Raw genomic sequence first — 16856 nt, 5'->3', positions numbered from 1 at the left:
AATGAACATGCGGGTGCATGTGTCTTTTTCAAGGAAAGTTTTATCCGGATATATGCCCAAAGTGGAATTGCTGGGTCATATGGTGGTTCTATGTATAGTTTTCTAAGGTACCTCCATACTGTGTCCATAGTGGTTGTACCAATTTACATTCCCACCAACAGTGCAGGAGGGTTCCCTTTTCTCTATCTCTCCAGCATTTGTTATTTGTGGACTTATTGATGATGGCCATTCTGACTGGTGTAGGTGATACCTCATAGTAGTTTTGATTTGCATTTCTCTGATAATCAGTAATGTTGAGCATTTTTTCATGTGCTTGTTGGTCATGTGTATATCTTCTTTGGAGAAATGTCTATTCAGGTCTTTTGCCCATTTTTCAGTTGGGTTGTTGGCTTTTTTGCTGTTGAGATGAATAAGTTGTTTGTATATTTTAAAGATTAAGCCCTTGTCAGTTGCATCATTTGAAATTGTTTTCTCCCATTCTGTAAGTTGTCTTTTTGTTTTTTGGGTTTTTTTTTTTAATGGTTGCCTTTGCTGTTCAAAATCTTGTCAGTTTGATTAGGTCCCACTGGTTTATTTTTGCTTTTATTTCTGTTGCCTTGGGAGACTGACCTGAGAAAGCATTTGTAAGGTTGATAACAGAGAATATTTTGCCTGTGTTCTCTTCTAGGAGTTTGATGGTGTCTTGTCTTACATTTAAGTCTTTAAGCCATTTTGAGTTAATTTTTGTGCATGGTGTGAGGGTGTGTTCCAGTTTCAATGATTTACATGAGGCTGTCTGTATATCGGTTATACTTTAATTTTGTAAAAATACCGTAAAAAGGATGTCCTGATTTTGATGTTCACCTCTGGTGCTTAGTAGATGATAGAATGGAAAAATGTCTCAGTACAGAGCAGTGGCTCACAGTAGTGGGGAGAGCTCTGAAGTCAGACCAACCTCTGCCATCTTGAGTACCTTTAACCCCCTCAAAATCCTGTATCTTTCATATCTTCATTACCATAATGAAAGTCACATCTATGAGTTTTTGTTTGTTTGTTTTGGGTTGTTGTTGTTGTTGTTGTTTGCCTTTTAGGGCTGCACCTGTGGCATATGGAAGTTCCTAGGCTAGGGGTCAGAGTAGAGCTGCAGCTGCCAACCTACACCACTGCCACAGCAACTCCAGATCCAAGCCGTATCTGTGACTTATGCCATAGCTCACAGCAATGCCGGATTCTTAACCCACTGAGCCAGGCCAGGGATCAAACCCAAATCCTCATGGATACTAGTAAGGTTCTTAACCTGCTGAGCCACAGTGGGAACTCCTACCTTTGAGTATTTTTAAACCCCACAGTTAACTCTGTGTTATGGAGGGACCAGCCAAGTTCAGGGAAATGAAGACACTTTTCCAGAAAGTGGTGGGGCAAGGATTTGAACCTAGGGAGTCTTGCTCCTAAGCCCATGCCCTTAACTACTGAGCTATGACAATAAATTAGAATGTCAGTGGCTACAAATCTCCCAGCTCAGAGCCCTTGATACTGAGTAGGTGCTCTGTAAATGTGAGCTCTTCCCACCTCATCTAGCCTCAAGGAACAAGGCAGCAGCAGCCTCAAGCCCCAGGGATGCTTCCCACTCATCCAAACTCTCCCCCTGGCTCCCAGCTGCACCACACTCCAACCCCTCCCTGGAGAAAACCAGAGCATGGCAGGATGGTGATATTCAACCATGCCCCAATCAGACTCTCGGCACTGATGGGCCTGTCTAACCAACTGTGCTCTGGATTCCCAGTATGCTCAAGGGGCTTGTCTGTCCCTTCCTCTGCCTCTCCTCCTCTCTCAGTGAGGAAGTGGAAGCCTGGATAGGTGGTGACATTTGTTCCCGTGTTCCCAGGGGTAAAGAGGCCTCTGCATTATTTATTTGTAGAACAATAAAAAATGAACACTATTTGTGGCCTGGATGAGAATTCTGCAGGTGCAAATGGCAGGAGCTTGTCCTAGGAGCAGATGCTCTTTTTATCAAGCTGGAAGGGACCTGGGAGGTCACTGGACTCAGTGGTCCTCAGCCACAGCAGCACATCAGAATCTCAGGAGGGATGGGGGGAAAGCCCAGTGCCCAGGCTGCACCCTGGACCATTACTGCAGTGGAGCCTGGGCTTTGGTAATTTTTAAGGCCGTGTGCAGGCAGGCCTGAGAACCACTGACTCATTCTCTATTAATGGGGAAACTGAGGCCTGAAGAGAGGCAGGGACCTGCCACAGCCATTTGGGCATATAATGGCAGGACTAGAACTCCAGTCTCTATCTCTCAGGCATCCTACTGCCCCAAGTTAAAAAATGTGAGGGGATTCACCTGGGAAGCTCATATGGGACCAGGCACTTAGCATTCATTTTCTCATTTAAACCCTCTGATTACCCAAGGAGGTTAGGAGGGCTGCCATAGTCACGGGTAGCATTCCATTTCATAGTGCAAAAACCATCCCCGGAAGGGAGAAAGTCAGGTGGCTGAGGTCCTAAGGGTTGACTGGGTTGAGATTGAAACCCAAGCATCAGCTACCAGGTTGTCTCTTACCTTGGAATGTCATTGACCTCTTGGTGCATTCAGAGGTTCCCCCCTGCTGAGCCTTGTCTCAGGTTCAGGCAATTTCCTAATTCCTGGGAGTCACCTTGCCTCTTTGTCCTTATTTAAGACACCCAGGAGCTTTAAAACCAAAGATAAGGGAATTGTCAGGACAGGCCCAGCACAGAGGCTGCAGGAGATGGGAAATAGGAGGTTTCAGGCCAGGCATCTCCTCTTGGAGGTCTGGGGTCCTGCATTAGTCTAGGATGGCAGGGGCCTTCTCCCAGTGCTTCCTCCCAGGCCTGACCCGGGTCTTCAGGTGCTCTGCTTGAGAGCCCTCCCCAAAGAACCCAATCCCCATGGTCCCACTCAGCCCATTCCTCTCATTTGCATTAACATCTGACCTTTATAGGTGTTTGAGTTTAAGACCCTTGCTTTAGCGTCCCTGCTCCAGCAGTGTCAGTATCACTTGGGAATTAGTTAGAAATGCAGATTCTCAGCACCCCTCCCCCAAGGTTACTGAATCAGAATCAACATTTTAACAAGATTCCCCCAGAAGCTTCTTGTGTACTTTAAGGTTTAAGAATTGCTGCTTTAGGACACCCTCAGCTTAGAATGTGAGGGTCACCCCCACCTAAGAGCAAAGGTTACACACCTGCTGAGCATGTCCCCCTCACCCTGCCTGTGTCCCCTCCCAGTTATAGCTGGGTTGAGGCTCCTGCAACCCCCCACCTGACCCCCAGCTTTTGGTTCCATAACGTTAATTTTATGATCTCCCTGGAATGGGTCCAAAGCAAAGTTTTATGTGATATGATTACACAAGGTGAATTGTCCTGGATCTGTTTAATGAAACAGAGATTGTGTTTAATGATTCCATGGAGAATTAAATACAGTTAGGCTATTAATCAGGCCCCGGTTCTTCCTGTTGACAAGAAGATGAAGCAGAGAGTGGCCAGCCCATGTCCTGCTGGGCCCAGGTGGGTGACAGTTCTGGTGGAACCAGCCCTCATTACCAGTGGTCCATGGCTTAGTGTGCCTTTATTACCCAATTCGAAGGCAGCCATCAATTACCAGGAATCCCTAGCTAATTAAGGCCCTTTTTTTTTTTTTTTTTTTTTTTTTTTTTTCTGTTTCTGTTCTTCTTTCCAGTGAAGTCATTTGGAAGCTTCAAGTGAGCTAGCTTAGCTATGGGCGGGGGGGGAGGCAAATATTTGCTGCCCCAAAATGATAGGGCATATGGGGTATCTCAGAGATGCTGGAGACTAACATCAAGTGTGCCAGGGTCTGCAAATCTTATTCCATTCCATCTGCGTAACATGTCTAGGATGGAGGTATTAGCAGTTGCTATTGTGCAGATGGGTAAACTGAGACTCAAGGAGACCACCTGACATCCCCAAGGTCACACAGCTAATTGGAGAGAAGCTGGGTTTTGAGCCCTGGCAGTTGACTCTAAAGTTACCTGTGAACAGACCCCATGTCTTAAACATCTGAAGGTGCAGTGAATGGTTGTAGACTAGGCTCTGGAGATGGTTAGATCAGGTGCTCTTACAGGGTTTGCCAGGAGGGTGGTAGCCTGGCTCAGTCTGAGATAGATGTGAGTTCGAATTCTGCCCTGGACACCCCTTGTGTGGCCTTGGGCAAGTGGCTTCATGTTTCTAAGCCTCCTTTGTTCCCATGTATAAAATGGGGCCAGTAATTCCTTTTCCCCAGGCTTCTTGTAGGTGCTGCATGAGATATTGCATGCAGAGTGCCCAGCACAGTCCCGATGCACAGGAGGTGCTCTAGCAGCATACACACCCATCCCAGGGAGGTTGGCAATCAACAAAGATGCCATGTCATCTCCATTCCACCAGCATCTCAAACCAGGGGCACCATCTGGGGGACCCAGGTCATCATGCAGACAGGCACTTTTTTTTTCTTGAGGCCCACCCTCCAGCAACCTCTTGAGATGGCCAGAAGTGGCCAAGCCTGGAAGTCCAGATCTGTATGTTACTGGGTGACCAAGTGCCACCTCCATGCATCTGGGCTTCTGCCATGGGAGTGGTAGTTGTCCTGAATCAGCAAGGATGCTGTGAGATGACTCAGGAATGGGGATAGTCTATTTAAAAAAAAAAAGTGAAACAGACTATACACATGCTAGATTTTTTCTAATCACACAGATACATCTGGTCTTAACCCATTATAACAGTACGGGCCCAATTAGCTAGATACATTGTAAATAATCTATTTTAAGGATAAAAAATATCTTTGTCATCAGCATAAATATTTTCCAAGCAGCTGTGGGGTTCCAGGGGGCTCTGGGGGAGCGGAAGCCTCACCACAGATTCTGATGTGCTCTGCAAAGAAAGAAGAGCCCTTTATCACATCGCAACTTGGCGGTTGGAAATTTCAATTTAGTTCAGCAATCGTTCATTGAGCCCCTGCTGGGTGTAAGGCAGTGGGAGGGAGTGGGGTGAGGCTGCTGGTTTCTGGGAAAGATGAGGACCTGAAATCAGGCAGGCCAGGTCTGGAGGATGCTTCCTAGCTGTGTGACCTTGGGCAAGACACTTCACTTCTCTTTGCTCACTGGTGACAAATGAACAGTAGTCTTTTCTTTTCAGGGTAGTCATTACTATTAAATGAGATAAGGGGCTCTATCGTCCTGCAAAGGATGAGGATTTAATTTTGAAGAACCAGCTGGGCTCCCCAACCCAGCTTGGGAGACTCACTGACCCTCGTTCAATAAACAAATCCATCTGGAGGGTGCAGGGTGGTGCTGCCCTGTGAGAAGTAGTGGGTATGGCTTCAGGGTGTCAAAATAACAGCCCTGTGATTCTCCAGCTAAGTTCAGAATTGAGGTTGCAGATTTGTTTCTCTGTTCCCAACATCTTCCTTGACCCCTTCTGCAGCTATCCTGGCTTTCCCCTTTATCAGAGTTTCAACAGCTCCAGGGGCTGGCTAGCTGGCTCTTTGAAATCTTCTTCAGGGTCCTCCAGTGAATTTCCCACATTCTGTTGTAGCCTGTCTTTCAAGTCAGGGGGTCCCAAACATGTGCTCCCACTCTTAGTGACAATCCATCCAGTCCTTTTACCATGGCAAGGTAACAAACATCAAAAAGAAACAGTGTGGGATACTTTAATAAAAAGCAAAGAAAGAAAGAGTGCGTTGAAAGGTGTAAACATAACAGTGTAAATAATCTGGCTTAAACTGTGCCCTCAGCAATATTCGGGTGAGGGAGCAGAGGGAGCTTTGAAGCTTAGAGGAACCACCTGCCCGAGCCTGGGAAGTCAAGAAAGATGACATCTCACCAAGAAAAGAATTATCACAGTAATAACAGCCAACATTTACTGAGCACCTGCTAGGTACAAGGTGCCATGCTAACCATTTTACATGCTCTTTCCACTTCTCTGTACAAAGGCCCTATTATCATCCTATGAGAAGATACTATTACTACGCAGGATAACTATTCTTACGCAGGATAACCTGGTGGTTAATAGCGGAGACTTTGAACCCAGACTGCTTGGTTTCGAATCCTAACTCTGCCACTTAGTAGCTGTGTGACCCTGAATGACTTACTTAACTTCTCTGTAATTCAGTTCTCCCTTCTAGTTAAATGAAGAAAATAATGATGCCTGCCTACAGGGTTGTTATGAGGAATAAATGAATAACTAGCTACATTAATATATTTATGACATTATATATTATGATCAATATGTATTAAAATATAAAAACAGAGTAACAGATTTATATCTAAGTCTGTGCCTGGCATGGAGTAAACACCAGACAAATATTATTCTCCACAAAGAGAAGGAAGAGCTAAGAATATTCCAGGCAGAAGCAGCAGCACTTAGGTAGGAGGAGGCAGGTGAGTCGGGTGGTCTAAGGAGTTAATTGTATCATTGCTGTGCATGACCGCAACCACTGCCAACGCCGTCCTGCCGGCATCCTCCCTCTGACCCGCACCCCGCCTCTCTCCACAGAGTGGCCAGAGTTTGTGAGGAACTATGCCCCGTGGTGGGCCACTCACACGCTGGACTGGCTCAAGTTCGGCAAGAAGGTGCTGGTGGTGCACTTTGAGGACCTGAAGCAGGACCTCTTCGTGCAGCTGGGCCGGATGGTCAGCCTGCTGGGTGTGGCCGTCAGGGAGGACCGGCTGCTCTGCGTGGAGAGCCAGAAGGACGGCAACTTCAAGCGCTCGGGGCTCCGGAAGTTGGAGTACAACCCGTACACGGCAGACATGCAGAAGACCATCTCTGCCTACATCAAGATGGTGGACGCGGCCCTCAAAGGGAGGAACCTCACAGGCGTTCCCGATGACTACTACCCCAGATGATGGGTCAGAGGGGGGAAGGGGGGCTGGGAGTCCTGACCAAGCAGGCCCTGGGGACTTAAGAGCCCTGGGGATCCCCACCCATCAGTCCTGTCTTTGGTTCAGGGACAGTCCCCTTGGCTGCTCTTGGCCTTTGGTGAGTTTCCTGCATGATGAAGGAGGCTCGGAGAAGAGATATGTGGGCACCCCCACCTACTCACACCCCTTTGGAGATGGAGGGACAGCTGGTCTGGGGAGTTCCAGCTACATGGACCCTTCTCTGTCTCCCATGTCCCTGCCCCAACTACTACTCTGGGCTCCACTTGTGGGAAGGAAGGCCCATGGGTGTCCTGCAGACATGAGTGACCCACCGCTGGTGTTGAGACCCCTGATACAAGAGCTAAAGGCAATGACGTAGAAAAAAGTGGACCCAGACTCTCTTCTCTGCTGAGCTGAGCACTCATAACCTCCCCCTCTCCTCTCTACCCAGGAAGCACTGGCACCAAGTTTTATCCGGGCCACTTCTGTTTGAAGAAAGATTGGGAAATTTCTCTGTGGCCTTAGGTTTCTGACAGTCTGGGGGTGGGGGTGGGGGGCAGTGGTGCTCAGAGTAGGACAATTGGCACCACCACGTGGGGTCACTAGCCTCCCAAGCCCACCCCCAGGTCATCCTGCTCCTGAGAAACAATCTGGTTGCCTGTCCACCTCTAGGGCTGGGATTCTGCCCTTGTCCTCCCCACTGTATCCAGGAGGTGACCCACTTCCAAGATTCCTCAGGCACCAACAGTTCTCTTGCCAAGATGGCCATGTGCCATGTGCAGAATCTGAGCAAGAACAAGAGCCCTGATAACACATCTCTTCATTGTGGGGTCCAATGCACTGGCCTGACACTGCCCTTCCGACCTCTACCAGTGGGTCTTTTTCGATCCAAGCGAGAAAATAAGAGTGCTCCAAATCAGGTGGAACCATGACCAAAAGAGACCCCCACTATCTTCCAAGACCACTGACCTCCCTTTGATCATAGTCCAATGCGGCCAGCTTTCCCTGGGAGCCCTTTAAGGAATGGGGTGAATGGGATGGTTCTTCATGTTCGTACAAACGCTGCTCTTTTTTAAAAAACTTTATTGAAGTGTAGTTGATTTACAGTGTTGTGTTGATTTCTGCTATATAGCAAAGGGACTCAGTTATCTGATGCTGAGACATCAAACCAAAGGATTCCCAAGGACTCGAGTCACCGATCATCTGTCTTAGAAAGCACTGATCCAGGATCTCATCTCTCCCCCCACATTGGGTACCAGAGGTTTTGCATCCAGCGCACACCTGCGCACCTGCACCATCCCCCACCATGTAGATGCAAAAGCCATAGATCACAGGTCTCTGCTGTTCTGTCTGGAGCAGCGCCATCCCTCCAGGAAGACCCCTCTGCAGCCTTGGCATGCGGGTAAATGCCCATTCCCAGATAGCCAAGAGACTATGGAGAAGGCAAGTGTAAAGAGATATATTTTTTTAAGAGGAATATAACTAATACATTCCACCCCCTTGGAACCTGGCCATGCAAAGAGAAGGGCCTGGGGATGAGACCTATGATTCTCTTCCCTGATCTCTTCATCTATAGGATTCAGGTCACCCCAGGGCCAGCCAGGGGGTTCTGAATCTATTTTGTACCATGTTTCTTTGCCCTGGGCAAATTTCTAGCCTTCTTTCCCAAAGCAGTAGAGGGCTTGGCCTCCCCTCCCACTTAGAGGTAAGCTCTCTCTGGAGGACTCTTTGTCTGAGACCTGGGCAAGCTCTTTGCTGGTGGTCACCGCAAGCCACCAGCCTCTGAAGATTCCTCAGGTCAACATCATCATTAAAAGCAAGTTTTGTTGATAATTCTACCATGTGGTAGAGTTTTGTGTAAGGCCAGGTCACAAATGGGATTTTTTCTGGTGTGTGCGTGTGTGTGTGTGTGTGTGTGTGTGTGTAAGAGAAAGAGAGACAGAGAATGTTCTGGGTGCCTCATTGCTTTTGTGTCTGTGTAACTACCTGTGAACTGTGTGGCTTGGTGTATAAAACTGTCTCTGCCTCTGTGTTCACTTGCTCTTCTGTGTGGTGAGACTGCATCCTCAAGCTGGTGTGATGACTGCCCCACGTCTGATGTGTCTGTGTGCCCTCTCCAAAAAGTCCCATCCATGCATGGTGACAGCATGCTGGCACCTGAGGAGGAATGAAAGCTTTGCATTCCAGTGTTCTCCGGAGCAGGGGACACTTCTGGCCTGGAAGCCAGAACATTCAGGCTCTCATCCCGCTGTCACCTCCAGTGCATTGTGGCTCCAGGACTCAAGGAGAACAAGCAGGGCCCAGCATCTGCTGATGGCTGGGATTTCCTCCTGATTTCTCCAGGAAGCCCAGAGGCCGCTGCAAGCATATTCCTGGTGGGCAGGGTGGGTAGGAGAGAGAGGGGAGGCAAAGGGCATGCCAGGGGCAAGGTCCTTCTGGGACCCAGCTCCTCCTAGAGGCTTTCTTCCCTTCCCCCTGTCTCTCTTGCTTTGGTTTGTTTTCTCCCCATCTCTTTGCCCCCCAACTATTTTTCTTTAAATTCCTCCTGCTCTCAATTTCCCTCTTTGTGGTCTCTTTTATTTCCTCCAACTGCTCATTAAACCTCATTTCTTTCTTCTCTCTCATTTCATTACTATTTCTTTCTTGATTTCTACTTGTTTGTGCAAGTATCTCTCTATCTCTACCTCTTAATCTGTCTCTACCTGCCTCTTGCTCCCTCTCTCCCCTTCCTCTCCCCACCCCCATCATCCTCTCTCACCTCCTCCTTCTCATCTTCCTGGAGAGTGGGGGCGACTCAGTGGGATCCAGACACAGTGAGACAAATGCTACCCAGGCCGGTAACCAAGGAAGTGGTTTCCTTAGCAACAGAATCTGCAGGCACGCGCTCCGCTGCCCATCCCTTAATAAGTATGGAGGGTGGGGACAAGCCTGGAGATAGGTCAGTAAAGACACTGCTGTACTGGTCTTCTTGACAGGGGACAGTGGTCAGGGACTAGCTCAATGCCTGGCACTTTGGGAATGTTTAAAAATATGAGAGTTGGAGGGGTTGTGGGGTCAGAGAGAGGCAGAGAGAGTAGAGATAGCTGGGGGAGGAATCCACAGAACTTGATGACAGACTGGATGCAGGGAGGGGGAGGTGGCAAAGAAGCCAAAGGGACACCAAGATACTGTCTGCGCATCTCCAGAAAGGTGTCTTTTGATGGAGATGGAGAACATGGAACCGAGGCGCAGATTGGATGGGGTGGGGGAAGCTGACATATCTCCATGTCCCGAAGAGCTCACCATCCAGTTGGGGTGACATTGGGAGAGGGAACGTGGAAACAGACACAGAAATATCTCAATTTTTTTCTATAAATTGGCAATAGGGAACCCAGGAGAAAAAGCACAGCACTGAGGATGGTGAGAGGCTCCAGGACGGTGAGTAATCAAGTGACACATAAGTTGGTGGTGACACTTGGATTCAAATCTGGGAACAATTCAGAGACTGTCCCAAAGATGGAAGACAGGATAGACTATAAAAGGACAAAGAGAAAGGATGAGAAAGAGACAGGGAAAGAGAAAAAACAGGAAGAGAGAGAGATTTAAATCATCGATTTGGCACTTTTTCCTACTGGGAAAACAAAAATATGTTCAATTTTAGAGGAATGAGAAAGGGGGAGGAAGGAAACAAAAGCCCCCCACAGGATGATAGCTTTTGCAGCTATAAATAACTGTCCCCAAAGAAAACACCTGTCAAGATGCATTCAGTCTCAGGGAGACGAATTGTGTCTCCAGTCTCAGTTGATATTTGAATGGCTTGGAGGGGGTGATGGGGAGAAGGGCAGAAAGTTGATGAATGTAACACAGAAACCTAGCTCCGCTTTTCCCCAAATGCAGTAAAAGCATGCAAGCAAGGAGAGCTGTAAATCTGAGTGATAATAATATCCGACTCCGCAAAAGCAACATGTTTATTTATCATGTTTGCACGTTTACTATTTCCCCTCAAATTTACAGTCTGCAATCTGCTGGCATGCAGGGGGTGGGGAGAGAAGCATGAAAATGAGAACAAACTGGCAGAACATCAAGGAGGGAAGAAATGATAAAATACGTATCCCCTCTGTCCACCCCCCACACCCCGGCTGCCTTAAATCCACTTCAGAGGTGCTGATTTATCCGAGAAGGACTATGCATCTCTATTTCAGACCTCTGACAGCTAATTGAAATGAACAGTCATTATAGAATGGAATGTGTCCCAACAAAATGATTTTTGTGTATTCTGGAGTCATTTGCTAAACAATTGTGGGGAAATGAACGATCTGCCAGAAGGGAGATAGAGGGTACATCATAGTGGGGCAAGACATGTGTGCCCTAATATTGGGGATGAAAGGGAGGGGGAGGCAATTCAGGGGTCAGATTCTGTTCTAAGACCTGAAGTAGGCACCCAACCCATACCCCAGTTCCCTGGCCTTCCAAAACACAGAATGCCCATGCCTTATCCCAGACATTCTGAATTAGGTTTCCCAAAAGATGGAGTCCAAGCATGGATGAGAAGGATCTGGTGGGCTTGCTGAGAGGCAAAGTTGTATTTGCAATCACCTCGTTGATAATTTCTAGCCTTAATCTAGGCACCACTATGGCAGAAGCATTCAAAGGATTGTTTTCTCATCCCCACATTCATGGCTTTTCATGCATTATGATCCATTTATCCCTACAACTAGCACAGTGCCTGGCACACAGTAGGTGCTATGGAAATGCTTGTTGATTTTCTGAGTAAGTAAATCAAGGGATATTAAAGGCTATTCAGAGATAAACCACAAGTTATGAGCCAAAGTAGGCCTGAATTGTTCCTGTAGCTGCCCTGAATTTTCTCTCCAGTAATACTGAATCATTTTTCTGTTCTCTCACCCCCTTCCTAAACCTCTAAAGCTGATGGTGTGGTGAAGCCCATTCATACTGGCTCTCAAAAGCACATCTCTTCTCAAAGTCATACTCAGTGCCATCACATTGGTAGCTTGAAGTTGGCTGTGGTGAGAATAATTACACCATGGAAATTGGCAACTGCTACAAATCAGGTGAGTGGGTTTCTTTCTTTCTTCCTTCCTTCCTTTCTTTCTTTCTTACTTTCTTTCTTTCTTTTGAGAGCCAGTTGGGTATTTACCAGCACCCCACTGCCTGAAGCACACAGACACACATGCTATTTCTAGTCTTTTCCATGCTTTTACTCGTACTGCCCCCTCTACCTGGAAAGCCTCCTTAAGACTCATTTCAGGCTCTTTCTCTTCCAAGTAGCCTCCCCTGACCACGAAGACCAAATTCAGCTCCTTCTCTAACCAGTCACAGCTCTGGATGTGGCCACTGTTGTGATCTCCCCAGTAATCTGGTGTGTGTGTCTCCTCTCTTACCAGAGCATCAGCTCTGTTAGGGCAGAAACCATGTCTTTACCTCTGGATCTCCATGTGTTTCCTGGCCCAAGCTAGGTGATGGGCAAATGTTGACCCAATGACGGGTTGACCCAGTGAATACATAAATTATGTTTAACACCATCTGTCAGCCTGTCAGCAATCACAGACTTTGGGGTGAGTGGATAGAAGGATCCACCTGCCCGGACAATGGCCAAGAAGACAGGGGAATGAGAAACTACTCACAGTGATGATAATAGCTGATATTTATTGAGTACTAGTTATATGCTGGGCACTGTGCTAGGAGCTTCATATGTATAAGGTCATTGAATCATCACCAGAACCCTGGGAGACAGGGACACTTAGTCTCCCCATTGTACAGTGAAGGAAACCAAGGTTTGGAGAGGTTTAGTAGTTTGCCCAGTGTCAGACAGCTGGGGGATGATGGGTCTGGGTTTTGAATTTGAGCAATCTAACTTCAGAGTCCATATGTTTAGCCACGATGCTTCATCATGGGGAGATGCAGCCCAAAGCCAAGAAGAAAGGGATGGCGCTGACAAAGCAACACAGAGATGGCTGCAGTAGGAGATGTGGGTAAAAAACAAATCATGCAAATGATTGGCCTTTCTGGGGCTGAGGACTCACAGGGTGAAAAGGAGGTAGAGACAGGGCTGGGAGCTGGTGCTCCAGACAACTCTGGGTTCTTAGTGGCAAGGTTGGTTTATAGGTTCCCATGGCAACTGCCAAGCAATAATCTCTTATTCCACAGCTCGGCGATTCTCTAGAAAGTCTTTCCCACTCTTTCACCACTACTTCTCCCAGCCATTACAGGCAAAGTGACAGCTTCTTCCCCAGGACAGACTGCACTGGAGAAGAAGAAAAATCCCAAGACTCTTTCATGATGATGATGGAGGAGGAAAATTTGAGTGGGGGTAGAAGGAAGGAGAAAGAGGGGCTTAACACCTCACAGGTCCAATCATCAGCCTGAGAAGAGACGGCAGAAAGGGAGTTTTCAAATCATCTTATAAATCTCATAGAAACAATGAACTGTCTTTCCAGAAAAATGCACATATTCTCATGCATACAGTTTTACATAGAGTTTCAAGGAGCATGTATGCTCCTTGGGGCCTAAAGTAGGAAATTAAAAGGCATGTAAACCAGTGGTTTCCGAAGTAGGGCAGTGGAACCCTACCTTCAATCAAAACCAAAAGTGAAATCCTCATCTCTACAACAGTGGTTCTCGATTGGGGAATTTTGCCCTGGGGATATTTAGCAAACTCTGGAGACATTTTTGGTTTCCACAACTTGTGGAGGGGGAGGTGCTACTTGCATCTAGTGGGTGGAGGCCAAGAATGTAGCTCAATATCCTACAAAGCACAGAACAAACGCCACAACCAAGAATGCTCTGGCCCAAAATGTCCATAGTCCCAATGCTGACAAATCCGGATGTAATAAAAGGGGAGCTGCTCATTCATTCATTCATCCAGTGAAATTCATTCAGTGATTTCATTCAGTGGGTGGGAAGTGGGGTATGAAGCTACTCTAGCACCAGACTAACCTGACTTACTTTTGGACTCAGCTGTGGAACTTGGGACCAGCTGCCAAACATCTCAGAGCTTCAGCTTCCTCATCTCTAAAATGGAGATTATCATGGAATATAACTACTGGGGTTCTTGTCCTGGGCACAGTACTACATACACAGTGGGGGGAGGGTAAAGCAAAGGTATTTGTTATTGTCACTGATTATTCCTGATGTTGTGGAAGATTTTGCAAATAAGGAATTCAGTTTGTAATGACTCGGAAAAGTGTCTGGCATGGGCTAGCATGAGGGACCAAGAACTGCTATAGGCTGATCTGTTTGTGTCTTCCTGAAATTTATATTTTGAAGCCCTAATCCCCAACGTGATGGGAGGTGAGGCCTTTGGGAGGTAATTAGGATTACGTTAGGTGAGGAAGGCGGGGCCCTTGTGATGGGACAAGTGCCCTTATAAAAGGAAGAAGAGGCACAAGATCTCTTTGTGTCATGAGAAGACACCGCAAGAAGACGTGCATCTACAGACTAGGAGCTTGTTTCTCAACAGACACCAAACATGCTGGCATCTCGATCTTGGACTTTCCAGTCTCCCCCTTTGTAAAACCAGAGCACTGAACTGGGCGATTCCCTAAAAATCCAGTCATCCCTGGACGGGACAACTAGGGGTATATGTGCAATGTACAATCACACAGGCCAACCCACTGGGGAGTAGGGCCTGGAGGGGGAAGAGCCTTGCCCCAAACCATATTCACACCTATGTTCCCTGTTGTCAAAACTATGATTTGCAGAACAGTCACCCACCATGTGCCCTTTCTCTGTGTGTTGACAGGCTAAATGGACTAAGGCCACTGGGTCCTGATGGGAGGCTGACAGGAACCTGACCTGGGGAAAAATCACACCCCATTCCTCCTCTTGGTTTGCATCCTGGAATGCCAGCCATCCACCCTTCTTCTGCCTCCTAGGGCTGTAGAGAAAATGTTTAATTAATAAACACACCTTAAAAACAAGCTAAAGTTGAAGAGCAATGTTTAAGTGCTAATTATTGTTGTCAGAGGCTACTTTCCACGGCATTAAATGCATGGATTTGGTAATTGTTAGATAATGCCCAAAGAGGAACCAGGGGTATTAGGATTGCCTCTTTCCCCAGAAAAGGACCCAGTTCCTAAGCCACAGGATGGCCATCTCATCGGTCTCGGAGCCTGGATGAGATCTTTTTACCTTCCCAGGCTCAAGTCCCAGATCTGCCACTTGCCAGGTGTGTGGCCTTACAGATATTATTTTATAGTCCTGAACATCAGTTTTCTGTTCTAGAAAATGAGACACATCTATATGGAGTGCCCGACCCCTGAAGGGTTTTAATTTTTGTAGTCATCAATATTAGTATTTCTCCCACCATGGGCTGAGCATTTTCTTTTGGTTTTTGATCAGCTTTATTGAAGTGTATTTCACATATAGCAGAATTTTCCAGTTTCAGCTGTACAATTTGATGAATTTTTAAGTCACCATATATAGTCATGTCACCACCACCATCATGCTATGAAACATTACCATTTCCCCCCAAATTCTTTGATATCCTTTGCAGTTGACTCCTTCCCTCCACCCCTCCATAGTCTCCTGCAAATACTAGTCTGCTTTCTGTTATTATAATTTCCCAGGATTTCATGTAAATTGAATCAAACAGGTCTTGCTTCTTTCAGCTAGCATAAGGCTTTTGAGATTTATTTTCATTGTTGCATATACAAATAGTTCAGTCCTTTTCACTGCCGAGCATTAGTCCATTGTATGGACATACCAAAAATTTTAATGCATTCACTAGTTGATAGCAGTTTGAATTCCGTCCAGTTTTTGGCTATTTGAACAAAGCTGCTACAAACGTTCACATGTGTGTCTTTGTGTGGACATAATGTTTTCATTTTCTTGAGTAGGTACCTAGGGATGCACTTGGCTGCCAGGTCACAAGTTAAATAGATGTTTAGCTTTAATAAGAGATGCTGCCAAACTTTTCCAAAGAGGCTGTACCATTTTGTATTCCCTCCAGGAGTGTATGAGATTTCATTTGTTAACATCTTCACCAATCCTTTGTATTGCCAGTCTTTTTACTTTCTGATATTCTCGTGGGTATGAGTGGTATCTCACTGTGGTTTGAATTTGTATCTCTCAAATAATAAATTATGTTACATGGGAGTTCCTGTTGTGGCTAGCTGTTCAATCCCTGGCCTTGCTCAGTGGGTTAAGGATCCAGCATTGCTGTGAGCTATGGTGTAGGTCACAGAAGCAGCTTGGGTCATGCATTGCCATGGCTGTGGTGTAGGCTGGCAGCTAGCTCCAATTTGACCACTAACCTGGGAATTTCCACATGCTGTGGTTATGGCCCTAAATAACTTTTCTTTGTGCATCTTTTCAAGTATTTACTGGCTCTATATTTTCTTTGATGACATGTCTATTCAAATATTCTACCCTTTTAAAAAAATGGTTGTTTCTTCTTATTAATGAAATTATAAGCATCTTTATATATCGTAGGTACAAGCACTTCAAGTCCATGGCTTTCCTTTTCATTGTCCTAATATTGTTTTTTGAAGAATAAGAATTGTTCATTTTAACAAAGTCCAATTTATCAGTTTTTCTCTTTTAGTTTAGTCTACAGCTTTAAATTCCACATTCTCTTATCAATCCACGTATATATATTAATTCCTGGTGCCTTCTAAGAACACCACTCTTGTCTGCCTCCCCTCCCACTCTCCGAATCCCTTCCTCTTTGGCCTGGCTTTATGCTTCGTGTTTTCTTCTTTTCTGCCCTACTTCAAGCCTTCCATCAAAACACACCCACCCTCTGTTTCATTTTCTCTCCGTTGATGGATAGTTTGCTACTCTGCTGTTAGAGGTGTAGCTATTCTTGACTCTCTGCTCCTCGTAACATAGATACCTTTTTCAAAGTGAACTTCAGGAGCCAGCTTCTTATCCCAAGAAACAGTATTCATGGAAGCCCTTTTCTCCCCCAGTCATCCCAGGAGATTGGGAGTGACTTCTCCTGATGCTAAATTATACCACACATGGTGATGTCTTTGGGTGAAGCCTGACCCTGTGCCTG

At 46.4% G+C, this 16856-nt stretch overlaps 1 protein-coding gene and 1 long non-coding RNA gene across 14 annotated transcripts in view; both read left to right on the top strand.

The window, feature by feature from the left end:
- The window catches only part of WSCD2 (WSC domain containing 2), a 159740-nt gene extending 151046 nt beyond the window's left edge, over positions 1–8694 (top strand). For 8 of the 12 annotated variants that reach the window (XM_084994618.1, XM_084994619.1, XM_084994616.1 and 5 more), the window contains one exon: positions 6489–8694. In XM_084994618.1, coding sequence (XP_084850744.1) covers positions 6489–6841 — 353 coding nt within the window. In that variant the 3' untranslated portion in view covers positions 6842–8694. The remainder of the gene's footprint in view (positions 1–6488) is intronic. The other 4 variants (XR_014826440.1, XR_014826441.1, XR_014826439.1 and 1 more) reach the window with 1 other exon arrangement.
- Positions 8695–10132: 1438 nt separating this feature from the next.
- LOC146396616 (uncharacterized) lies at positions 10133–15952 on the top strand. 2 transcript variants are annotated; one of them, XR_014826443.1, is made up of 3 exons: positions 10133–10273; positions 11762–11907; positions 14598–15952. It is a non-coding gene; the product is annotated as an uncharacterized LOC146396616 (long non-coding RNA). The 2 variants fall into 2 exon arrangements; XR_014826444.1 differs by lacking the exon at positions 10133–10273 and adding an exon at positions 12241–12411 and having other exon boundaries at positions 10750–11907; positions 13004–15952.
- The last annotated feature ends 904 nt before the right edge of the window (positions 15953–16856 follow it).

The sequence above is a fragment of the Sus scrofa genome, chromosome 14, assembly GCF_054392235.1.
Source record: "Sus scrofa isolate SSC_HxYL_T2T_F1_AM1 chromosome 14, Sscrofa_HxYL_maternal_Yorkshire_Landrace_v2.0, whole genome shotgun sequence".
NCBI lineage: Eukaryota > Metazoa > Chordata > Mammalia > Artiodactyla > Suidae > Sus > Sus scrofa.
Note: the sequence above shows the minus strand (reverse complement) of the source record. Positions and strands in the feature narration are given on the sequence as shown.